The 27763-nt window shown below is 39.2% G+C and overlaps 1 protein-coding gene across 2 annotated transcripts in view; it reads right to left on the bottom strand.

Annotated features, from left to right (window-relative positions):
• LOC143018409 (carbohydrate sulfotransferase 4-like) overlaps window positions 1-27516 on the bottom strand; it is a 41326-nt gene extending 13810 nt beyond the window's left edge. Inside the window, exons 1-4 of one of the 2 annotated variants that reach the window (XM_076173766.1) lie at window positions 27383-27516; window positions 16673-16812; window positions 7016-7151; window positions 24-273 (exon numbers count right to left, since the gene is read on the bottom strand). In XM_076173766.1, coding sequence (XP_076029881.1) covers window positions 24-273; window positions 7016-7151; window positions 16673-16802 — 516 coding nt within the window. In that variant the 5' untranslated portion in view covers window positions 16803-16812; window positions 27383-27516. Of the gene's footprint in view, window positions 1-23; window positions 274-7015; window positions 7152-16672; window positions 16813-27076; window positions 27162-27382 lie in introns of those variants that run through there. The other variant, XM_076173765.1, reaches the window with a different exon arrangement.
• Between the last annotated feature and the right edge of the window lie 247 nt (window positions 27517-27763).

Genomic DNA, 27763 nt, shown 5'->3' with positions numbered 1-27763 from the left:
TAACATTCGACCTTTATACTTACTTTGCTTAAGTGAACATTGGCATTTCGACAGGCTTCTTCCATGGTTTCCAGGCTTTCGTTATCTTTCATTTGCAAATAATCGCGAAGATATTTGTTTTTTTCTAGGAAAAAGGATTTGCGATAAGTGTACGAGACATAGTAAGGTATCTTGTACATTTCGCAAAGCAGTAGTGTCTTCATGAATTCTATTGCTCCTATAGATTCTTGTTCCTTCAGTATTCTGGGTCCTCTCATGTGCAAAGGTTCATAGCTGAAAGCAAATTCCACGTCGATTACTATGGGAACGATGAGTATTGAAAGTAGTATAAACAAATTCAGAATGGGGCTATACGAGCAACTAGATGAAGTGTGCACAGCATAACTCCCTGTAGTAATGAGGGCAAAAAAGAAAAGGGAGGATTGGTAAACTAATTCCTCATTACGAAAGATTACCATAGGAGTTGAAGAAAAATAAAGCCTTCTTGAAACCGGTCACAAACTACAAGAAGCAAGAAGGGAAAAAAGGCAAGGTCATACGGAAGAAAGAGAAAAGAACTTAGAGACCTTTGCCATAACCTAATTCATACCTATAGACATGGTAGTAGAAGAGATCTTAATAGACACAAAGAAAGACATCAAGAGACATATTGCTAGAGGATGTGACATTAAAAATATATAACCCCAACCATATTTTGTCATTGGGGAATGGAACCGGGGACCGCATTATTTAACCTGTAATAGACAGCGAAGATGAAAAACTATAATTACCTCTTAATCAGATTAAAAAGACAATCACAGATTCATATTTAACATACATTCGTACACCTGTAACAACAACTATAGTCACCCCTCATTCACCCCGGGGACACCAAATATTTGTTACATGTACACCAACATCTTTTTTCAACCACAAAACTTGTTGCCCAACCACCAACGTGTACAGACCATCGCTGCGCAAAGTTTACTCTTACCGAAGAAATTCCCAGTACCCGAAATAATTCTCGTACCCTTGAGAACTCGCTCTGCTGGATGTCATGTCCCCTTAACTCTGCTGCAGACGGCCATTGCCCTTGAGGTCTTAAAACTTGGTCTGCTCTGCAGTAGAGGGGGAAATCCCTCCCGGTCTCGTGTCCCTTCGACACACCCGGCATAGACGCGTGCGTGCTTGGCCAGAGCTCACCAGGGATAGTAGCCGTCCCCACGACTCCCGCGCCGAACCACTCTCCCACCCGTTCGCGGCAAATTCAGTGTAGTCGCCGATATTCCCATTGACTAACAACAACTAACGTTTCCTGCCCCCCGCCCCCGCCTACAACAATCGCCCCACAATCACCACCCCCTTACACGACACGAATCACACAAGTACACGAGCACACTCTAACCCATTGCGCTTAGCGCAATGGGTAGAATCAGGATACGGGACTTACGTCCCACAGGCAAACAACGGACAACAGAACTATGGAACACTCTAGGCCAAAACAACATTTACATCCAAAAACTAATTACACTACACTCAGCATTCATTCTGATTACTGATGACACAACCACAGAAACACTTTGCAAAAAAACACAAAAACAACCTTCAACAACAACGGCTTCGACATCTTAGACCCACCTGAACTCAACGCAAACAGAACACTAGTTATTACACAAGTAGACCCCTTCATCACAGAACACACACGAGAGGAAATTAAAACAGAAATCGAACGACTGAACACAAACACACACGTCACAGAAGTCATCAAAATACCACGCACTAAGACAGTAGTCAAGATTAAATTCGAATCCACACAAATGGTGAAAGAATGCCTCCTGAAGGGACTTAAAATTTTCTCTCAATCATTCCCCACACACGCACTCAGACAGGAAACATACACATACATCCCCCAATGCACTAATTGCTATTCACTTGAACACACACGCAAACAATGCCCACACCCATCCACATACACAATTTGCTCCAACTGCGCATCTACACAACATAGACAAACCCAATGCACCTGTGCCATGACCAAGTGCCTCCTTTGCGACGGAGACCACCCAGCTGTGGCAATGCGGTGCCCCAAGAAAAAGGAGAAATGTAAACAAATCAACAGCCAAACAAACCAACAACCACACACCAACACACAAACCTACGCCACAGCCACACAACAAAAAACCGCCCTCCTCCCTACACCAACAACTACAAACACATCACTACACCACATGACAACAATTAACACAGCCATCACACTAGCTACACTCATGGACACACAAGAACCAGGTACATTTCAAACCACACTGGATGCAATATACAAAGCCAACGGACTCCCAACAGTCCTAATCCCCACACAAGCCATCAACACCACACAACTAGCAAAAGCACTCAGTAACCACTCAAAAACTATCACAACACCAGTCATAACACCCACCAACACACAGACCACAGAACCCATGGAAACAACAGAACAGACACTAAAAAGACCCGCATCCAACACTGAAAGCACTAACCCCCCACAGAAACGAACACCAAATCCAAGAAACAGCCTGGGACTTCAACTCGTCACATCAGAAACAGAACAGATACCAACAGAACCCACACACGACACCTTAAAGACACTCATCACCAAACAAAAAATCAAAATAATATACACAGCACCACACAAAGAAAAATACATCATTGCACAAATAGCCACAGACCAAATAAACCTAACACATTACAACATAGTAAGACTAAACCAAACCAAATTTAACAAACTCAAACAAGGACACTTTGACCTCCACGACAAGAACACAGAGCACGAACACCACTGGACACACAACGCCGAATAAACAACCACAACAACACACTTCTACCCAACACCATGGAACAAATACACATCATCCAACACAACATAATACAGTGGACATTCAACAGAAGAAACGAACTCTGTAACATATACAACATAATAACACCAGACATCATACTATTAAACTCGATAGGCACACCAGACAGACTAAAAATACACAACTACACAGTACACCGACGAAACGACTACAATCAAACACATGCAGGTATAGCAGTAGCAATTAAACACAAAATACTAGACGACTTCCAAGACGAAATACTAGCGCTTCAAATTGACACAAACCAATGACCAATAATAATAGCAACGTTGTACTTACCCCCCAGACGCCCCCTCTTCCCTATAAACGACATACTAAGACTAACCAGAAAAAGACTACCAGTATACATAATAGGAGACATGAACGCTAAACACCCCACACTAGGACACAGCAACGCAAACATCACAGGAACACAAATAGCACAACTAATACAAAGAAGACACATAACACACTTAGGACCAGACTTCCCCACCTACATCACACAAAACGGACAAGGAACACCAGACATAATACTAACAAACACACACCATCATCTAAACTACAGAATCACACCAGGACACCTAACTACATCAGACCACATCCCAATATACTTAACACTAGCAACAAAACCTATAATAATAACCACACCAGAAAGATATATATTCCACAAAGCAGACTGGACAGGATTCAAGAATACACTAAACACAGAGAGGACAAAATACGACAAACAAAGACAGAGAACAACACGCAACAAACAATACATCGACGACAAACTTAACATATGGTACACCATGATAAAACAAGCCATGGACAAACACATCCCCAAAACAACGCAAAAAACTCTACCACACCCAAGACGATCAGATACACTAAAACTACTACAATGGCAATACCAACAACTACAAACACAAGCACACAATACCGGAATATGGACACCACAAGCAAAACAAGCACTACACGACATCAGAAACCAATTACTAGAAGAAAACGAACAACTATACAACGAACATTGGAACAACGAAATACGAAAGATAAACCTACACTACAATAACAACCAATACTTCTGGACACAAATCAAAAGACTAACAGGAACACCTACTAACACCACCCCTTACATCATTCACAACAACCAAAAAATATACAAAGACAAACACAAAGAACACATATTCAGACAACATTGGAGAAACATATTCAGAATCACACCAGCAGAAAACGCAACATTTGACATGGAACACGAAAGAACAATAACAACACAAATCCAAGAAATACAAGACGACATTACACCTATCAACTTAGCTGACATGAGACGACTCGACCCAGACAACACACTCACAAAACCCTTTACACTAGATAACATCAAAAGCATAATAAAAAACTTCAAAAACAAGGCACCTGGACAATCACAAATAAACAAAATAACATTAACTAACATCCCAGACTCAACACTACAACTACTCACAGAAACATTCAATGAAACATTCAGCATGGGATACTTCCCCGACACCTTCAAAACAGCCACACTAACATTCATACCCAAACACGGAAAAAACCCAACAGACATAAACAACTACAGACCAATATCACTACTCGAAGTCCCAGGAAAAATACTAGAAAAACTCTTACAACGAAGACTACTCAAACACTTATACAACAACAATCTCATAAACGAAAACCAACATGGATTTACAAGAAGACGAGGAACACACACAGCCATAGCCACAATATACGAAACAATTGCCATAAGCCAAAGACACAAACACGGATGTAACATAGTATCACGAGACATTACAAAAGCATTTGACAAAATATGGCACACAGGACTCAAACACAAAATACACCAAACACACCCCCCAGACATACTAACAAGAATACTTTGTAATTACCTAGATAACAGACACGCACAAATACGAATACACCATTATACAGGAAGACCCTTTAACATACACAGTGGAGTCCCCCAAGGAAGCATTCTTTCACCAACACTATTTAACCTATACACACACGACACCCCCAAACCAACACACGGAATCACACACATACAATTTGCAGACGACCTAACACAAATCATAACATACCCAAGTAAAAAAGGAAAAAACATGTTAGCACTCAAAACAAGCAGAACAATAGAAACAATAAACACATACGAACAAAAATGGAAAATACAGACAAACACAACAAAATTTCAACTACTCAACATATCAACACAGACACCAGCAGAAATATGGATAGGAGACACGCATATACACAAACAAAGAAACATAAAGATACTAGGATTAACACTTGGAAACAGAGGCCTACAAACACACACGAACAACAGAAAACTACAAGCAGAAAAAACATTACACACAATAAAACGATTCAGAAACCTAGACACCAAACTACTATTAAGATTATACAAAGTACTCATAAGACCACAACTTGAATATATACCAATCACAACAATCACATTAAGACCAAGTCAACTCCAAAAACTACAAGCAGTACAAAACAAAACACTACGATTCGCCACACACTCCATACCCCCATACCTTAACACAATAGAAGAACTACACATACAACACAAACTCGAACCACTCAACACAAGACTCTACAGACTAGCTTACAGAACATGGAACAAACTCACAATCACAAACCCAGACTTAGTACTAACCAGCGAAAACATAGACACAGAACACGGACACGATCACAATTGGTGGCCTAGAGTGTCTCCCATCATAAACAGCCCCCCCCCCGGACCAAAATACATAATGCAAACATAACAAACACACAAAAAAATACATATCACCCTTTAAATCCAACTAACCCTACTAACCATTATTGTTATTGTTATTGTTTAAAAATAAGATGATAACACGTGCGAACAAATCGCACGTGATATCATCCAAATCAATGAGCATGGCAATAGAATCAATACCCCCCCCCAATCGTATATGTAACTTAAAAACAAAAATCACTAGCCGTCACCCCTTAAGGGAATAATATAATCATACTCATTGAATAGAAGAAAAAAAAAAAAAAAAAAAAGCATACGAAATATTGAATTCAAGATCTCCCCCCCCACTTCATAATGGATGACAAAAAATACCCCTAAAAATTCAATCCTACACATAGGTAAGAATACTAGTAGTATACTTTTTTAATGAAAAAAAAAAACTAACACTAACAGCCAATCAAAACAACTCAAGGAGAAGAAACATTACGATCTTAAGAAAGACCAGCTTTCCAACCAACAGGCATTTGCTTCTCCAAACACAAAAATAACTTAAAAAAATAATATCAAAGTCGCAAGTGGGTCTGCCCCACATCTATCATAACTACGACTTCCTTCCATTTCCCCCTTACCTCTTACAATGCGCTCTCTTGATAGCGCATTGGTTTAAGTCACTGTAACTTTGTTACGGGTTAGCTGGGTTCGAATCCTCGGCTCGTCCACGTTTCAATATCCAACGGATGTCTCCATCGAGCGATTCTTCAGTCTCGACTGCGATGGCATGGAATTAAAAGTGATTTGTGGTTGAAAAAATATATTAATTGATCACTGAGAACCATTCAGTGTACATGTATCTACACCAACAAGAATGTGATTAAGGTGTGACTATAGTTGCTGGATCTTCGCTGTCTGCTACAGATCCACTATAAGACGACCTTGCAGAATCCGAGGTCACTTCGTTGGGAATTAGAAATATTGCGGTCATCGGTTCTATTCATCCACTGGATAAAGCAATCTGATCATTCTGTTTAAAGCGAATAATTTATATACTTGCTGGTGACTACCTTGGAGTTGATGAAATAATACATATTTTTGCGCGCGTGTGATTCAAAGCTTATATTCTGTATTGCCTAATCTATGAGTAAGGCTGTGACCTTCCACGTATACCCAAAACAATCCTTTCCTACCAGAGTTGGAGTGCCGGCTCGCATTACAGCGATGCTGAAATAACTTCAGCCTTGGGCTGGGCTCAATATAGGATCGCTGGCTAAGCGGTCGCGAACGGTACCACTGCACAAAGGAGCCCCGTAGCATTATATCAGCACCTCCTGTGTGTGTGTGTGTGTGTGTGTGTGTGTGTGTGTGTGTGTGTGTGTGTGTGTGTGTGTGTGTGTGTGTGTGTGTGTGTGTGTGTGTGTTCAACATATGTAAGTAAATACCATTATTTTGATCAACTAACCTGTAGTAAGTTTTATTCACAGCGTTAGCGAGAAGTGTACCAGTGAAGGAGGATCCACTTCGCCAGGAAGTCCACAGCACGATCTGTCGAGGATATGTTCTCATTTTCTCTGTCGACGCTGGTTTACCAATTGCACCTGCATGGAAGGCATTCACAGATCTTACCATCGTAACTGATAAGCGAAACGTCACACAGTATATCTAGTCTGAGTTTTTTGTCAGCAAATAAAAAAGTAGACAAAACACATACACACACACACACACACATACACACACACGACTCGGTGGCGCGGTTGATAGAGTACTGGACCGTCAGTACGGAGGTACAGCAGTACCTTGTTCGAATCCTGCCCAGGGTCGAAATTACTTCGGTATCGCTGCGCTTCGGGTCGTTACTCCGACTCTCATGGGCGAGGAACTGTGTGTGTGTGTGTGTGTGTGTGTGTGTGTGTGTGTGTGTGTGTGTAAGGTCATAGCATTACCCATAGATCGGTCATACGAGCTCTGAGCTCTCTTCCGGGAGGGAAATAGCTGTCGATCACGAGTCCAACACGTGATCCAAAGACCAAGGTGAATACCAAGGAGAATTACACACACATATATATATATATAAGTATATATATATATACTCATATATATATATATATATATATATTTATGTATATATATATGTATATCACCAACCACAGTGCACTTTGATTCTAAGCCACCAAAGGCTAGCATGCTGAAATTGAAATGTGGAACTGCCCAGGACTCGAACTCGGCATCCTCATGACAAGTGCAACGGTGACTCTTGATAACCTAGTTGGAAAGTCACTCTCGCACTTGTCATGAGGATGCCGGGTTCGAGTCCTGGGCAGTACCACATTTCAATTTCAGCATGCTGGCCTTTGATGGCTTAGAATTAAAGTGCAGTGTGGTTGTTAGAAATTTATCTCATCACTGGGACCCATTAAGTGTTGTACACACACACACACACACGCACACACACACACACACACATATATATATATATATATATATATATATATATATATGTGTGTGTGTGTGTGTGTGTGTGTGTGTGTGTGTGTGTGTGTGTGTGTGTGTGTGTGTGTGTGTGTGTGTGTGTGTGTGTGTGTGTACAACACTGAATGGGTCCCAGTGATTAGAGATACATTCATTTCAACAACCACAATGCACTTTAATTCTAAGCAATCAAGGCCGACAGGTAGAAATTGAAATGCGGTACTTCCAAGGACTCGAACCCCAGCATCCTCATGACAAGTGCGGTAGTGACTTACCAACTAGGCTATCAAGATTCATAGCCTACTTGGTAAGTCACTACCGGACTTGTCATGAGGATGCTGGGGTTCAAGTCCTTGGCGGTACCAAATTTCAATTTCTGCATGTCGGCCTTGATGGCTTAGAATTGAAGTGCATCCTGGTTGTTAAATATATATATATACATATATATATATATATATATATATATATATATATTTATGTATTTATATACATATAAAAACATATATATATATATATATATATATATATATATATATATATATATATATATATAAACGGGTATATATATGTGTGTGTGTGTGTGTGTGTGTGTGTGTGTGTGTGTGTGTGTGTGTGTGTGTGTGTGTGTGTGTGTGTGTGTGTGTGTGTGTGTGTGTGTGTGTGTGTGTGTGTGTGTATTTACCTAGTTGTATTTTACGGGAAGGGGAGCTATGCTCGTGCTGTCCCGTCTTCATATCTCATTTTATCTAAACTATTTTTAAATTCATGTATTGTTTTTGCACACACCACTTTCTCATCTAACTTGTTCCAACTGTCTATTACTCTGTGAGGAAAGCTGTTCTTTTTCAAATCTCTTCTATAGCTGTCTTTCTTGATTTTCTTTCCGTGCCCTCTTGTATTTCTATCATCCCATTTTATCAGATTCTCTCTATCAATAATTTCTATGCCTTTCATAATTCTGTAAATAGCTATCAAATCTCCTCTCTCTCTCTTCTTTGCTCTAGTGTCTGTAGTTCAAGTTTTGCTAGTCACCTCTTCATATGATAGTTTTGAGAGTGTTGGTGCCAATTTTGTAATTGCTCCATGTATTCTTTCAAGTTTTGTTATACATTTTTTTGTACTTGGTGACCACATCGTTACTGCATATTCCAATCTTGGTCTTATCAGAGTGATTAGTATTTTCTTCACCATTTCTTCATCCAGGTATGTAAATGCTACTTTGATTGTTCTTATTAAATTATAAGTTTCTCCAAAAATCTTATTTATATGTTTCTCAGGTGACATATTATTCATAACAATGACTCCCAGGTCCTTCTCATTTTCTACTTTTTTTTATTCCTTCGTCTCCCAATTTATATGATCCTGTTATTCTGTTTTTGCTTTTTCCAAATTCCATTATACTACACTTTTTAGTGTTGAACTCCATCTCCCACTTCCTACTCCATTCCCATACTTTATTTAGATCACTCTGTAGTGACTCACAATCTTCTTCCGTGTTCACTTTTTTTTAATAGTTTTGCATCATCTGCAAAGCAGCTCATACAACTTTCAATTTATTCATCCATATCATTAATGTATATAGCAAACATTATTGGGGCCAGAACTGTTCCTTGTGGAACACCGCTTATTACGTCATCCCATTTTAAGTGATTGTCTCTTATCACTACTCTCATTTTTCTTTCTCGCAAAAAGTCTTCCATCCATTTAAGCAATTTGCCCTGTATTCCTCCTTCAGTTTCTAATTTCTTAAGCAACTTCTTATGTGGTACTTTGTCAAAAAAAATTTTTAGGTCAAGAAATACACAATCAGCCCATCCATCTCTTTCTTGTATTATATCTATTGGCCTTGAATAGAAACATATTAAATTGGTGACGCATGATCGTCCTTGTCTGAATCCAAATTGCCTTGGATTTAGCACGCTGGTTTTTTCTAAATATTTTACCCATTTACTTTTGATAATTCTTTCACAAATTTTTGCTATTGTACTTGTTAGAGAGACTGGTCTATAGTCAGTAGAGTCTTCTTTATTGCCTCCTTTATATATAGGTACTATATTTGCTGTTTTCCAATCTTCTAGAACTTTTCCTTCTTTCAAGGAACTATTTATTATGCTATGTATTTTGTCTGCCAGTTCATTCTGCATTCTTTCAAAATCCAGTTTGCTATTTCATCTGGTCCATGCGATTTTCTAACATCAAGATTACTCAAGTGTTTCATTATTTCATTCTTTGTTACTTCTATTTCTTTCATAGGGGGGACTTTCTCTTTCATTTCGATCTCTTCCGGTTGTATATTCTCCCTTGTAAACACTGATTTAAAATGCTTGTTCATAATTTCCGCCATTTCTATTTCCTCTGTGTATTCAACTCCTCCTTGTCTTAATTTCTCCAAATCTTGTTTGTTTTTCAGTTTGTTGTTTACAAATCTGTAGAATAGTTTTGGTTGATCTTTACATTTTTCTATGACATCTTTTTCATATTTTCTCTTTTCCTCTCTGCACGCTTTTACATATTCATTTTTATAACAAGTATATATTTTCCATTTGTCAGGTCTTTTGTCTTTCTCCCATTTGGTCCAAGCTTTGTCTCTTTTGTCTTTTAACTCCCTACAATTTTTGTTGTACCAGCACTTTACATATTCTTTTTCTTGTTTTTGTCTTGGGACATACTTTTCCACTCCTTTTTTATAAATTTTTGTCAAAATATTCCATTTCTCTTCTACTGTTGTATCTTCTTTGTGTATTCTTTCCCAGTTTTCATTTTGAAAGAATTCTCTTATTTTATATAAAAAAAAATCATACATCAATCTTCCTTTTCTATATTGTTCATTTCTTTTCATGTATTTTTTCTCATTTAGTTCTAGTTCTATCAATATGTGGTCACTTTTACTTATTGGTGCCCGGTATTCTACCTTTTCAACTATTTCAGGTTCTGATGTGATTATTAGGTCTAGTCTCGATGGTTCTTCTTCATTTCTATACCTAGTGTTCTCTTGAATCCATTATGTCATTGTGTGGTCAATAATCATCTCAAGTAGAACATTTCCCCATGAGTCTTCTCCACCCTTTACGGTTATCTCTTCCCAGCAGATTTCTTTGCAATTAAAGTCGCCCATCATAACTATTCTTCCTCCATCTTCCATTATCTTGTTTGTTGTTATTCTTGTGTCTTCTAACATACTTTTATGTTCACTCTCCTCCCACGAGGCTGTTTTGGGGGACACGTAGTTTATTACAAACTTTCTGCTCTTCTTATCTCTGTCTTCTACTTCTATCATAATCATCTCTACTCTATTCTTTCCATATGTGACACTCTTCACGTTTATTTCCTTCTTAGTCAGGAACATAACTCCACCCCCTTGTTTTATTTCTCTGTTTCTAATCCAATAATTATATGCACTGTGTCCTATGCTGTTGGGTGGTAGTGGACCTTTTAATTTTGTCTCTACAATTCCCATTATGTCCGGTTCTTTTTCCTTCAGATACTCGTTCAGTTCATTCAGTCCTGTTATTAATCCATCTATATTTGTGTAGGTCACTCTTAACTTTCTGTTATTTCCATTGTATTCTCTGTTTCTTTTTTGTTTCTCTCTGTTATGGTCCATTTCCTCAATTTCATATTCACTACTCTCCAGTAGAATTCTTCTTTTTCTGACTCCGTTCTGGTCTCGTTTTTTTTTTGTTTTTGTTTTTTTATCTTCTTTCCTTTTCATTTTTTCTTCCTCTCTTTCCTCTTTATTCATTTCTCTTTTTATCCATACCTTTTTATATTGTTCACTTGCTGCTAGCTTCCCTGTTTTTGCTAAGATATTCTCTGCTGTTGTTTGTGACCTGAATTTAATCTTAATTGGTCTGGTCTTATCTGTACTATATTTTCTGAGCCTAAACATCTCTTCAATTTGTTTCATTATTTCAGGTTCATCTTCCTGAACTAATTCTAGTAAACTGCTTACTTTTTTTTTCCTCACTGATTCTTGAAGTTCTATCTAGGTTATGTTTCTCTTCCATTCCTAGTATAATTATACATTTCTTTTTATCTGTTAAGTCTCTTACTATATTCTCCTTCTGTCTCATCACTTTGATAACTGAGTCTTCAGTTTGTTCTTTCATTTGCTGTTTAATTATGTCAGTAAATGCAACTTTACTGTATTCCTGGATTTTTTTCCAACCCTGTGCTTCCTTTGCTATGGCCTCTTTATTGTCTTTATTATTCCTCTTTAATTCTTCATTCTCCTCTTTTACTTCTTTTAACTGTCTTTCTAATTCTTCTATTTCATTAGTTAATTTTTTTCGCCTTCTCTAGTTCTTCCAATTTTTCAACTCTCTGCGCAATGTTGGTTACGTTACCGAACCTGTCTTCCCAATGTTCGATCATCTTATCAAGTTTCTCTTCTAGTCTTGTCAATCGGGGGAGGTTGGTATCCCCCCCACCCTCATTAAATCCCTGGAAATTATTATCCTCACCTTCCATTGTGCTGCTCTTATCTATATTTCTAATCTTTACATTTTTGTTCATCCCATCACCAAAATCATCGGTCCTTCGTTTGTTTACAAGACGTCTGGCCTCTTGGACCAAGTCCTCCCCTTCCTCATTTCCTTCCATTTCCCTCAGTAATCCCTCCCCTTCTATTTTTTCCTCATTTTCCCACGACACCACGAGTTATCCCCTTCCCTGTAAATACAATAGGTACTTCCTTTGCGTTGAGGTCCACGAAAATTTCACTTTTTCTTCAGAACTCTAATCCTCGCCGTCCATCCGACAAAAGTGTGTGTGTGTGTGTGTGTGTGTGTGTGTGTGTGTGTGTGTGTGTGTGTGCGTGTGTGTGTGTGTGTGTGTGTGTGTGTGTGTGTGTGTGTGTGTGTGTGTGTGTGTGTGTGTGTGAGTGTGTGTGTGAGTGTGTGTGTGTGTGTGTGTGTGTGTGTGTGTGTGTGTGTGTGTGTGTGTGTGTGTGTGTGTGTGTGTGTGTGTGTGTGTGTGTGTGTGTGTGTGTTTGTGTGTGTGTACCGAGAACTTTTTCTCCTTTGAAAGGGAGATAGCTAAGTCAGAGTTACTGTAAGTGGCCGGTAGATAGAGGTAGACATTTAGGTAGATCGAGGGGTAGGTGAAACGATATGTAAATTTTATCCTGTTGTTATGATACAATGGCCGACTGGAAGTTGCAGAGTTGCATATTCTAGCTTACCGTCTTATATTGTAAAGATTGGTTGGAGCGGCGATCAAAGGTGCTGATGTGACTAATATGTAAACACAGAGCTCGTTCTGCTTGCGACAAATTGCTTACATAAACAAGATTTCTAGTGGCAGTATAACAGTCTTTCTGATTGGAGAAAAGGGTGCAGGAGGAGAAAAATTATTGGTGCATGGAGGTAAAGACGCGCCCTAAAAGGGTGGGATTTTTTTTGTAACGTTCAAAGTTATTGGATGAATTAAATAGTGACGTCGGAGCAGAGGCAGTTTGGTGGGCTGTAAGAGGATCCCTGGGGGGAACCCTTGGTGTACCGTATCAAAAAGCGATGTAGAGAATTAGTGAAGAAGAAATCAAGAACTCTACACCAGTTTGCTTACCCCATCCAGAAACATTATTAACTCCATCATCCAAATAATTATTAACTCTGATTATAGAAGATTTGGTGGAAACATACTTAAGAGAAGGAGAAGGCATGGGGCCTACAGAATAATAACACAACTGACTAAGTGTTAGTGGCAACGAAGCTAACAGTCACCTACCTGTTTTCATCCATTTCACTCCCCTCCACCACCCTTTCCACCCCTCCCATCTCAGCTCCTCATGGATGACGGGTCACCCCTATATCCGTTAAATACCCCGGGTCAAACGCAATGCAGCAAGACACAGTACATCCACAGCAAGGCCGTTTCACTTGATCGGCAACCCCTCCCCTCTCCGTCCCCCCATGCAGAAAAAAAAATACGGGGAGAAATACCTTCGGGCTGTGTAAAAATATAATTAATTCACACATGAGCACCCCTTACTCCCCAGCCTTCCCTGGCTTGCATAACTGTATTATCCATATACAGTTATTCTCCACGCATCTCTATTCTATCTCTTGCCTTCTACCTTCCTTGCTCAACAGACATTCCCCTCTTGCCCAACGCCCCCTTCACTCCGTTCAACCATCTCATCCTCGGTCGTCCCCTCAAGTTTATTCCCTCCAGTTCTGCCTTCCACGCCTGTTTTACTAATCTTTCATCACCCATTCTTTCTATGTGTCCAAACCATCCCAATAATCTTTCATCAGACCTACCTGCCATCGCCTTTTCCACTCCCACTCTCCTCCTCACCTCCTCGTAACCCCTACCATACTTCTCAGACATTTAATCTCAAACGCATTTAAACTTTTTCTCTCTACCTCTCTTAAATTCCAAGTCTCTGCTCCATATAATACCGTCGGTAAAGTCACCCCTTCATAGAATCTCCTAGTTGCATCCATTCCCAGTTAACTATTTCTCACAACACTTTTTAATCCCCCAGGACATTCACTTGCTTCTCTCAATCTACAATTTACCTTCACCTCCATTCCCTCCTTTCCTGTCATATGCAACCCCATATAACTAAAGCTATCCACTTCCTCCACCCTCTCTCCTTTTAGAGTTACTTCCAAAGAGGAACAACGGATGCAATATTTACACTGAAAATAATCATGGAAAAGAACTGGACCAACATGTTTATATTGCTTTTGTAGATCTAGAAAAAGTATTTGACAGGTTATCTTAGAAGACCCAATATATATATATATATATATATATATATATATATATATATATATATATATGTGTGTGTGTGTGTGTGTGTGTGTGTGTGTGTGTGTGTGTGTGTGTGTGTGTGTGTGTGTGTGTGTGTGTGTGTGTGTGTGTGTGTGTGTGTGTGTGTGCGCGCGCGTGTGTGTGTGTGTATTCACCTTGGTCTTTGGATCACGTGTTGGACTTGTGATCGACAGCTATTTCCCTCCCGGAAGAGAGCTCAGAGCTCGTATGACCGATCTATTGGTAATGCTATGACCTTTCACACACACACGCACACCCAACTCTCCGCCCACGAGAGTCAGAGTAACGACCCGAAGCACAGCGATACCGAAATAATTTCGGCCCTGGGCAGGATTCGAACTGGGTACTGCGAGCATGACCGTACTTTCCAGTCCAGCGCTCTACCACCGCGCCACCGAGTCGCGCGCGCGCGCGTGTGTGTGTGTGTGTGTGTGTATTCACTTGGTCTTTGGATCACGTGTTGGACTCGTGATCGACAGCTATTTCCCTCCTGGAAGAGAGCTCAGAGCTCGTAGGTCCGATCTATGGGTAATGCTATGACCTTGCACACACACACACCCCCAACTCCCCGCCCACAAGAGTTGGAGTAACACCCCTCAGCGCTGCGATACTGATATTATTTCAGCCCCGGGCGAGGATCGAACCCGGACCTCCGAAGTGGCAGGCCAGAGCTCTAACCACAGCGCCATGAGAGGTGTGTGTGTGTGTGTGTGTGTGTGTGTGTGTGTGTGTGTGTGTGTGTGTGTGTGTGTGTGTGTGTGTGTGTGTGTGTGTGTGTGTGTGTGTGTGTGTGTGTGTGTGTGTGTGTGTGTGTGTGTGTGTGTGTGTGTGTGTGTGTGTGTGTGTGTGTGTTAGACCCTCATTAGTTAGAGCTATAAAGATTCCTTACAGAAATAGTGTCAGCACGGTGAGGACCCAATTAATAGACGGCAACTTGTTTGATGTAACAGAGAATGTAAGACAGAGTAGTGTGATATCTCCATTACTGTTTGTGCTGTTCATGGACAGGTGCATGAAGAAATTGAGATTTGGGCCAATGATATTGCGCTTGTCACTAAATCTCATACAGTGCTGTAGGATATCCCAATTGTTTGAAATGAAGAACTGAACTCATCAGGAATTAAAATAAATATAAATAAGACTGAGGTAGTGATGGTGATGAGGGAGCAAAACGATACTGAGATTGAAATAGAAGGACTACAATTGAAAGTGGTGGAAGGCTTTAAGTACTTGGGAGTTCAAATCAACGAGAAGCGTTACACGAAGAAAGAAATAACAAGCAGAATTGAAAATATACAAAAAGATAGACTCATACCATCGAGAGTAAAAGTCATCATATATAAAACTATACTAGACCAGTATTAATATATAGCTTAGAGACCTGGACACTAACAACGATATTAAAGAGTAAGATACAAACAGCAGAGATGAAAGTGTTGTGTTTGATATAGGGAGTAAAAAGAAGACATCGTTTAAGAAATGACCATATCAGGGAAGACATGGACACCGAATCAGTATTAGAATTTGTTGACACAAGTAAACTGAGATGGTATGGGCACATGATGAGGGTGGATCAAGAAAAGAAAGTCCCTTGCTAGATATTTTCGATGGAAGCCGTGAGGGAGGAGACCGATGGAGAGACCCAGAAAGAGGTGAAGGGATGGAGTGAGGGAAGCAAGAGGATCAACAATAGATAGTGTGGAAGAAGAGGAACTTTATGGAGACCGTACCTGATGGAGAAGTTTCGTGAGGCACCACAACTGACAGGGCATGGGCCTTACCTGGCGTATGGTGAGAAAAAGATATATATATAAGAGGGATATATTCAGGTGAGGAACTGCCCTCTGACTGAACTTGTTAACTTCACCTTTCGGGACGTCCCGTGAATCTTGAAATTCCATCTTGCTGATGTTATTCGAAACCTGGCAAAGTATCAACAAGCAGGGAAATAACATAGGTGACAGCCAGATCGCTTTCCTCAATCGAGTACGCAGCATCCTGACGAACCTGGAATGAGAGCATAGTTGATTAGTGTGTGTTTGTGCAAGGCCATATCATCGCCCATTAATCAGACCATATACTCATATGAGCCCTGCCCTCCCGTCCGGAAGGGCAAGCTGTCGGTCTCGAATGCTATACGTGATTCCAGACCGTGATGATTCACACACAAGCACACACACACGCTCACATTGGTGACGATTTTAACCCTCTTTGGGTACTTCAACGGAAGCTCTTTGGATTTCACCAAACTGGACTTCCTCAGGGTTCGGTTCTTGGGCCACTTCTATTCATCTACTATAATAAAGTAGTAGCTTCTGTTTGTTTATTTGTTTGTTTGTACACGAACTCCTCCTAGGGTTTTGAAGATAGACCCCTACAACAATATATATTCTGATACCCTATCACTCCAGGTACTTTCCAAAAAAATATTATTTTGGCTAGGGTTAAAGGTTAAAGGGGTATGGTGGGGTAACACGCCAGTACTGTAGTCTCCCCGTATGTATGAAAATATGATTAAATATATAATGTAAACTATAAGAAAATATGTACACACATACTGTGCTTATAATGTGGTTTGCATAAGATAATCATGTTGAAAAGCAAATATAACCAGTGAGGTATCAGATACACCGAAAAAAGGAATATACACCTTCTAAAGTTGACATATGGACGAAATAATCTTGGACCCTGCTTCAGTGCAGCCGCTTGTATACGGCTCCACGGACACAATCCAGTGGTTCCCAACCTGGCGTACCCTGCGGTGCATTTGCAATTTTCAGAGGCTTTGTAAGTCAACATTTTCAATGCAGCTGGAAATTAAATATAAATGAAGATCTAAACTCAAAACACCTGAATATGATCGTTGTGCTATTGCTAACCCCCCCCCTTGAATAAATGAGCTTGTAGCAAAAAAAAAAACTACCTCATCCGTATCATTAGTGTTGCTTAGTTTTAGTTACATTGTTTTGAATAGTTTTGTTTCCTTTTACTTAGTAATAATTATTATGGATAATAAAAGATATGTATTTGATGGATCAAAATATCTTATAAATTACCAAATTCTTATGCAAAGTACACATACAGATTTCATACTAAAATAATATAGAAATATCAGTTCCATCACTTTTTTTCCCTTAATTCTTAGGGGTACGTGGAAATCTTTAGAAACGACCAAGGGGTACAAAGGAACAAAAAGGTTGGGAACCCATACCAGCCTACACGGATGTCGGCGGTCGCGACAGCTCCCGCTAAAGAAATAACGGTACCGGTTGGTGCCAGACTCGAAGATGCTGTCAACGGTATGTCACGATGTCAGTTGACAATCTCTCCTTACATTGTCTTTTATCATATTCTCGTCCTTCTTGTAGGTATGCGATAAAGTATCCCAGTAAAAATGGCGATAAGATTATATTTAGGAGAATTTATACCAGGAATGATTTTGAACATTTTGTTAGAAATGAGGTCGAAATCTTCCTTGAGGTAACAATTATTGCTTCATATTTGACGCATATGCAGGACGTACTTTGGTAAACACCAATGTCTCTATGGACGTGACTGGTTACATTTCTCTTGTTCTCATTTGGACACTCAGCAATCCCGTTCATGCCCTTATTCTAGTTGGTTGCTGTTAGAAACAAGTTCATCTCATGATGAATTTACCATAACGTCCAGAAAAGGGAGTTGGACATCAATAGTGAAGTGATTGGATGACCCTTGAATATGGCCATATAGGTAGTCGCTTGATAGATTTTCTCGGTGACAATTACATAGTTCAGCATGTAATAGAGCCCACAAGACATGGGAACTTACTCGATCTATTGATTACTAGTCGTGAAAGCATGATAACCGATGTAGAATTTGGTGAAACTATTGCAAATAGCGATCACAACCTAGTGAGATTTAAACTGCTAAAAAAAATTAGAATTTTTTAGAATACTGTAGATACTTGCGTATCTAAAATACCCGAATTTAGTCAAGCTCAGTTCATAGGACTACGTCAGGAGCTTCAGCTTACAGATTGGGAGGCAAAATTAAGCGAAAGATCTGCAGATCAGATGTGGGAAATATTTCAAAATACGCTTACTAAGATGTTTCATACTTGCATCACATTGCTTGCCCAAAATGGCTCGACAAAGAAACTGAAAAAAGTATTGCTAAAAAGAGACAGGCTTATAAGAAATACAAGTGATTGGGTGCACCTAATGACTATCAAAGTTACGTAATAATACAGACAATAAAAAGGAAACGAAAACGACAATATGAAATGAATATCGCTGATAAATCTGCATCTCCCTTCTAAGAAAAGCCGAGGCACGAGAGGGTCTGGGAGGACTCAAACTAGAACCCTAGAAACTGGGCCACAGAACGGACGTGTGTGTGTATGCACACACACACACACACACACACACACACACGCACAATTCCTTGCCCACCAGAGAGAGAGAGAGAATGAAAGAGCCAATCATCCGGTGGGATACTTCCCTCAATAGAAAAGGGGGTCCGCCCACCCCTTCTATGAAACATTGGGGCAGCTATTCAGATGTAGCAATACACACTCCCCAATTAAATGTATCATGATTCTGAACAGGGAGGATGGCGGGGTAATAGAAATTTTACAATTATGATGGCCAAAATGGCGCGTCAACACCGAGGCAGCACAGGCAACGTGTAGCTAGCATGCCCAGCTTTCAACACGTATGTCGAATGCGGCTTTCAACCAAGAGACATGTTGCCTTCAACAAGATTACATCGTTGTTTCATGCCCCATGCGACACGCCAAATTTTATGTTGAACGCCACAAGACAGTTTCCATCCATTTGACAAAAACTGAGTTTGTTGTCAACACGATGTCGCAGATGATTACTGCAGTGGTGATAAATCTTGCGTGTGATTTTCTTAAGTTATTAGGTAGTGACCAATTAATATTCAAGAACTCATGAACTCCCTCTTCGGGTGAGTGCGAATGATTTTGATTTCTTGGTAAAATGTTGTTCAAAGATATGGACATCCGACAAAAAAAAAAAAAAAAAAAAAAATTAAAAAGAACTTCCATGTCGATCATGACGCGAACTGTGCCAGAAGTCTGATAAGCAATTATCGAAGCACTAAGTGATGCTGTTAACTTGTATCAATGTATATAGAATACTACAGTACTACTGCTACTATAATGATACACTCTCCCAAGCGCATATCCCATAACGCTTGATGCTGTGTTTTATTTATTTTTTTTATTATTATTGTAATAAAACCTTTATTCTACATCTTCAGCTTTTCTCCTTGTGAAAAAAGTATACGAGTATATGCATGTATGGGGGCCGAATTTCAGCCTGCCAGAGGCGCCAGCGTCCCTTGGACCAGAATGCAGCACTAAAGCAATAAATGTTACTGAAAGCGTCGCGTTCAACGGGCAACGTTGCCACTTGTTGAAAGTAACCAAATGGCATTCGACACGTTGCCTTATGTTGAACTGGTTGGAACACAGTTCCCACCTACGACATGTTCCCACAATTCTATCTCGTTGGAAATGTACCCAAATGTGTGGTTGATCCAACGCCACACATCTTGTGTTCGTTTTTCTAATGAGAACTTTTATGCAATAGTTGCAAATTCAGAAACAAAATTCAATATTCTTTGCAATCATTCTCTTAGTCCAGCATCAAAATATAATGTCGTCGTGGTTCGTGTTCAAATCTAATGAGACACAAGGAAATGTTGTGAGGTTGAAATCTGGGATTGTTTCTCCAGTAGTTGAGAGGAGCAATGTAGCTTGGATAATTATACCGATTCATAATCCTTTTGCATTCTCGTGCTTCTCATATGCCACATTTGATTGATATAATCTTGAATCATCCTGATCTTGAATACTACATAGATGCGATCACAAAACAGTTTACATCTCAAGACAAGAATAGCTTACAACTGATGTTGGAGTGATTTAGATTGAATTATCCGATTTTTATTATGAAGAATAGCTTACAACTGATGCTGGAGTGATATAGATTAAATTATCCGCTTTTTATTATGCACAATAAAAAATCTTTTCTTACTTGGGAATCTTTAAAGTAGTGTAATTAACCTCATTTGTAAATTAATATTCATATCACTTACAATCCGTACCACAAAGAAAAATAGTATCTTAGCAGTGGCGGCGCCAAGGGCGGACTTGGGGGGGGGCTTTAAGTGGAATTTTTAATGGCCAGGGCTAAAAATTTGTCAGCCATCAGCGCTAGCCCTACCATTAACCCCTCCCCAACTGAAAAGAAGACAATATATGTGTATCATTACGGCGTTATGCAAGTTCAACTGTTTTCATTATATATGACCCACGCCTCAAATTACCAGTAACCCATTGTAGAAAGGTCACACATTTCAGATAGCCTATCTGTAATGTGTGACATATATATCCATAGCCTATCTGAGATAGGCTATGCAACGAATCAGGGCGTGGCCAGGCGACAATAGTATTCCCAAAGTATATGGACCAGGGGTTCTCAAAGTGGTCGATATCGACCCCGCAGGGGTCGATCGGAACATCCAAGGGGTCGATGAATAGCCAGGGGGTCGAAAGGGGGTCGATGAATAATCAGGGGGTCGGTGAATGTTTACTGCTGGAGTAGAAGAGACCATTTGAAAATAATTTCAAACTACAAAATTACACTGTATTAATGATTATGCTAATAAACATTTTTAGTTAATACCAATCATTACTTTAATACTGATAATATAAAAATACTTTAGAATCGGTTACAATACATTATTGTAGTGGAATTTATATATATAAATATATATATATATATATATATATATATATATATATATATATATATATATATATATATATATATATATATATATAAATTCGACGCACCCAAGTTATATTACATTTGACCTCTGTCACACTCCAAACTTCATCATAGTTCTTAACTCTTCTTAAACTTTTCTTCGCATTCATTCTTATCCTCTACCCACGTTGATTTTTTCTCTGTCATATTTGAGATGGTGCCAATATGAATGGATCGTATTGTCACGTATCACGAATTGTTCACGTGTAAGTCGTCGCGTACTTTCTTCCTCCTCCCCCCCCTTGATCGCACAGCTGCGTCCAAGTTGAAAGTTGACACAGACAGTAGGTCAAGCTATGGTCAGATCAAGGGCGTCTTTTGTTAATTGCTCTCAGGTCAAGATCCGGGGACGCTAGCATTCGTGGCGTCATATTGCTAAGTCGTATGATTTTTATTTTATTTTATTTTATTTTATTTTATTGTGACATGTTCTTTCTTTTGTCTGTGTGACCAGATTTCTTGCAACTGGTCTTTTGGGTATTTCTGTTAATCTTTACCATTTGTCAAGACGTACGCCGCCGCATTTTTATCTAATCGCCGGGCCGACTGGCCAGACATATGTGAGCATGAGAGTTGCCATATGATACCCTATTTATTTGTACACATATTTTTGTGTTAGTATTAAGAATTATTATTATAAAGGTATACTTTTCTTGTGTATGTGATAAGGCTTTAAAAGGGGTGCTTCCTAGCTTCTTTCATTCTTCACTTTCATCGGGTCGATATCGGCCGTGGTCTACGTGGGAGGATCCCCTTTTGAGATTAAAATTTGAATCTGGTGTATGTCGTGTAGGCTTTGACTAGATTTTCTTAATCCCGTTGGTTTCATTCCTTTAAGGGGGTTAAGTTAGATTGAAATAAGACGTGTCAATTTTGGGTAATTTGGTCTTTTCAATATGTTCTCGTGGGTGACCTTTAATTCCGCTCCTAGTCCCGTGGATTCAGTACCTTTTGGGCTAGGTTTCTGTTTAACTCCATCCTTTTTAATTTACTTACGTGTATTTCATTACGGGGTTTTACTATTTAGGTCCCATTTCTTGGGTAATTTGAATTTAGGAGTGTCATTCTGGCTTTGTCCTTTTCTGGTCCTCACGTGATCTGTTTTACCTTTTATTTTCCACAAGTGTTATTTTTCACAACATTGATTTTTGTTCATTTTTTATTTCTTAATTGGGTTCTCACGTGAATTTTGTACTCTGTTTAATTCTTCTGATAATTCATTACTAAAAAGTTATATTTCAGTAACAATTAACATTGTTTGTAAATAAACATTTAAATCGAATCATTCTCTTTACGAACCTGAACACCAGTGGCGACTGGGATTGGGATTGGAAGGAATAAAATTAAAAACAAAATACATCTAAATTCATATAAAAATTTCTCTCCTCCCTCCGCGGGTTATGACAGTATTTATATGGAAAACCAGATATAACTTATATTAATGACTAATGAAACTGAGTAATTTCTTAAAGACGCAATAGATGATGAAATCAATTCAAACTAATTAAATAAAATCAATTGAAGTTTCAATTTCACAGCCTTCGTTGTCCGTGCAAGTTTGGTATGTAGTGTTCATAAGCAAGATGCATATTTTAGGCGAAATTGCGTTCTTGGCAACTATAAACTTCAATCAGTTTGATTGGAAACACTTTGAGGAATCTCGTGGTTCTTATTCATGCGGTTTCAGTTTGGTTGGTTGTGGGTTTGTTTGTGATTTTGTACATGCTGAGGTTTTTCAACTTGCTGTTTCAATCTTGTAAAGCGTTTTCCCCACATGGAGATGATTTCACTTCATGTATCTGTTTTTATATTGTGGTACTGCTACTGATATATAGGCATTTTATGCATAATTATACAAAAAACTGTATATGTACTTTCCACTGTTCTTGTTTCGTTGTGAAGCACATGCTTTTTCTAAATTTCACAGCTCCGCTAATAACTATACAGGCTCTTGTTTCTTAACCCATTCAACTCATTCATGCCAGCCGCTTGTTGTGTAGATACGAAAAACCGGATATGGTAATGTACTTTATAAAACACCTATACATATGTATAGTTTTTTCCTCTGTAGTCATGAGAGACACTGAAATGCTTTCATATTCTTCATGCTAGCCCTTGCTATAAACAATTAGATACTAGATTTTTAGATTTCAAAGTATGTCCTTTTTTTCATCATGTCACTATTCGTTTAGTGGTTGTTGCTCGCAGCACATTAGCGCAAGTAGGACCCGCTCGGTTTCGAGTCCAATATTACCAATATTGGATTTTAAACGAATCTAGCGACCCTATCAAGAAGACACTGTTACTATATCATAAATGTTGTTATTTGATAACAGTGATACTGAGAACGCCAATAATGTTTTATATGAATTTTGGGTTAAAAGACAGAAATGTTAAAGAAGAAATATTAATCTCTTCTTAGAGAATTAGAATTAATGTAAAAATGAATAAGCGTAAAATATTTTTGTAACAAAAGTCATATAAAGGATGGAATATTTATACAAATATTTAACCTAAGCTAACCTAACCAAATCGAACCTAATTTAGTTAATTCAGTTAAAACCTAACCTGAACTAAACCTAACCTACCTAATGTATTTCCCAATGGTGACAATTGATGAATGAGTCACGAAGTCTATAAGTGGTCTGAATCAGCCATTGCTAGCGAGGGCCGAATGAGCCACGAAAATTAACACAATTTCTGATTGTTAGTGTGTTGTGTATAGGGCCTATAGTACTTAAAGAAAAATTCGTCCCACCCCCATTTTTAATCATGTGTTCTATTTTTCTGTATAGGTCATGGATCGCTTCCTAATTCCCCACAAAAGGCAACGAGTTAATGACAACGATCAAAAAACATGTATTTCTAGTTCTACTAAAAATCCGGAGTTGGAAGAGAATGTGGATGATGACAGTACCCAGAAAAACACAAGACGTCCTCCAGGGCCAAACAATATCAGCCTGCTGCCAGATAGTGGGCCTACCTGTCCTGATTTGAAGAAATATCCTTCACACATGCAAGGTGGTCAGACAAGATCATTCAATAAACGATGGCACCAACAATATTCTTGGCTTGAATATTCCGTGGTCAAAGATGCAGCTTACTCTTTTACGTATCGTCATCTTACAACTTCCCATCTTGGTCAAGCTGAACAATCATTCACCCATACTGGATTCAAGAATTGGAAGAAGGCAACCATATCTCTGAAGGCTCATGATACTTCAGCTTGTCATAAATCTGCGATGCAAGCTTGGGGACAATTCAAATTGCAGAAAGTTACAGGGGCAACAATTCATCAAGCCATTGATGCCGGGCATGCAAAGACAGTGGCGGAAAATCGGCGGTACATTAGAGCAGTTACTGATGTACTTCACAATACAGCATGTCAAAATGTTGCCCAGAGAGGACACTGAGAAGGGGTTGAATCCGACAATCGAGGAAAAGTTTTGGAATTACTTAATGTGCTAGCCAAATATGATCATACAGTTGCAAAAAAAAAAGTTAACGGTCCGGGGAATGCAAAATATACTCACCACGATATACAGAATGAATTATTTGAAATAGTGGCAGGAATGATCAGAAAGGAGATAAGTGATGAGGTGAAACAAGCAGAGCACTTTCCCATCATGGTTGACGAAACGAAGGATATAGCGAAGAAGGAGCAGCTCTCTATTGTTGTGAGGTATCTCCATGATCAGGAGCTTCATGAAGAATTCTTGGATTTCACACCGGCTGAAGGCCTTGATGCAGAATCGTTACTCCAGAAGATAAAAGAAACTTTAGCCAAATGTAAAATTGACCACAGTACCTGTGTCGGTCAGTGCTATGATGAAGCAGCAGTTATGTTGGGTTGCACCAATGGGGTCCAAGAAAGATTCAGAAGAGATGTTTCACAGGCTGTATACATCCACTGCTATGATCAGAGGCTAAACCTCGTTTTAGTTAACTGTGTAAACAATATAAGGTCAATCTCTGAGTTTTTTGTCACAATCCAATCACTGTACAACTTTTTCTCCTCGTCGGTGGTGCATCAGGAATTTCTAAAATTCCAAAAGGTGCTGAACCCAGAAAGACCACATATAGAACTGTTGAGAGGACCTTGTCTGCCATCGTTGCAACCCTAAAACATCTAATGGAAGGGGAAAATGTGGATTGGGCCAGTGGAGCAAGGTCACTCACTGCCCTTCTGGATCACCATTTGTGACGAATCAGGTGTTCATGGAGAGTTTGCTGTATTTGACGAAAACCTTGTCAGATCAACTCCAGTGCCCCGATCTCCAGCTTGCCTCAGCAATTGATTTGGTTGAAGCGGTGATGTCTAGTCTCACAGAGATGAGAAACGAAGCGAGCTGGAGCAACTACGAAATCATGCTGAAGAATTGTGCCAGACTAGGGATTCGCAGACAACTTGCGCGTCAGAGGCAAAGGGCAGCCCCACGATACTTGGATGAGTTTGTCATAACCTCCGGCATAGGACAAGATGATTATTCGAATAACTCCGATGTTACCAAGAAACGGATTCCGTGATAGACAAGTTTTTCTATGAGTTGAGAAGAAGGTTTTCCGGCGATGCATGTCAGGTACTTATTGGAGTATCTGCCCTCAACCCCAATCATCCAACCTTTTTGAACAAGGTAAAGCTATCAGGAATGGCTGCAAATTACGGGGTGGAGGACAAAGATCTATCCGTAGAGCTGCACCAACTAAAAAGGTTGATTGCCAGAAAGCAGGAGCAGGGAATGGAAGTGACACACCTATGCAACTTGCCATCATGCTCCAACCGTACAAAGATACATTCATACATTTGTATAAGCTAGTGCGTATTAGTGTTACTCTTCCAGTTAACTCAGCATCATGTGAAAGAAGCTTTTCGTGCCTAAAGCAACTGAAAACCTACTTGCGTAACAGTAGCGGTGACAAACGTACCAGTAATCTTGGAGTATTAAACATCAATTCCCAAAGAGCAAAGATGTTAGACAGGGATATGATTATCGATGCATTTGCTGCCAACCATATGAATAGGCGTATCATGTATTTCCTGAGATATATCATCGTGAGTTTCTCTCTTTTATTATTATTATTATTTTTTTTTTACTTTATCTGTTTATGGTTGAAATCCATGAAATGTCAAAATATCAAGGATTTACTGGCTTTTTCATATGAAGGACATTGAATGAAGGAAACATGTATTTCTATGTTTTTAAAACTATTCTTAAGGAACAACTTCCAATTAAGTTTAGCAAGAGGATTACATTTTTGTTATCGAAATATGTAAATAGTTTCTAGGGAAGTGCTTATGTTTCAAAAGTGTTTGTTCAGCTATATATGAATTTCATTTTCATTCATATAAATGTTTTACAAACCTTTTTGTTTTTGTTTTTAATTCCTGTATTTTAGGTTAGTATACTTTGTTTGTAAGCCATACTTACATCTGGATATTGAGTATTAGGTGAATATAAGCACCATACGCCACGGCATCAAGGATGATTCTGAAAACAAAATTCATCTTTCCCACACCCCACGGCATCAAGGATGATTCTGAAAACACAACTCATCTTTCCGTAGCCTAGAGCGCTCTGCGGTTTCCTTAAGACAGTCAACGATTCTCACATGCGTATGACGTCGACAATCCAGACGACAAGTTATTAGAGGAAATGTATATATGATAACAATAACTAAATTAGTTTTTAGCTAATATACTACACCTACTCACTACTAAACTACAACTTTAGTACCTTCTGCAAATCAGATGTATGCTACGACTATGTTGTGCTGATTGTATTGATGATTGATATTTGGTGAGGGTGATGGTATGGGCAAGTCATCTAAGCGATCTTTAAAGGAGTTAATTGTTGTAGCCTCTGCTATTCCTTGTGTTAGCTAGGTCAAACACCACCAGAGGCGCCACCGTCGATGACGAGCACAATCGCGTGTCATTTTAAGCGCACGCCATTCAAACGGCCAAATTTATATACCGCGGGAAATTTCATTCATAAAAAATGTTATGTGAGCGTATTTACTACGATCGTAGTAAATTTCAAACAATCACATCATCAGCTACATGTCGGTACATAAAAACATAAGATAAACATGACGGCCTGCATTCAGCAGTAAAT

This window comes from Oratosquilla oratoria, chromosome 34 (assembly GCF_046742065.1).
Source record: "Oratosquilla oratoria isolate Oo_2021 chromosome 34, ASM4674206v1, whole genome shotgun sequence".
NCBI classification, from domain to species: Eukaryota; Metazoa; Arthropoda; class Malacostraca; order Stomatopoda; family Squillidae; genus Oratosquilla; species Oratosquilla oratoria.
This window is presented reverse-complemented; position numbering and strand designations above follow the sequence as displayed.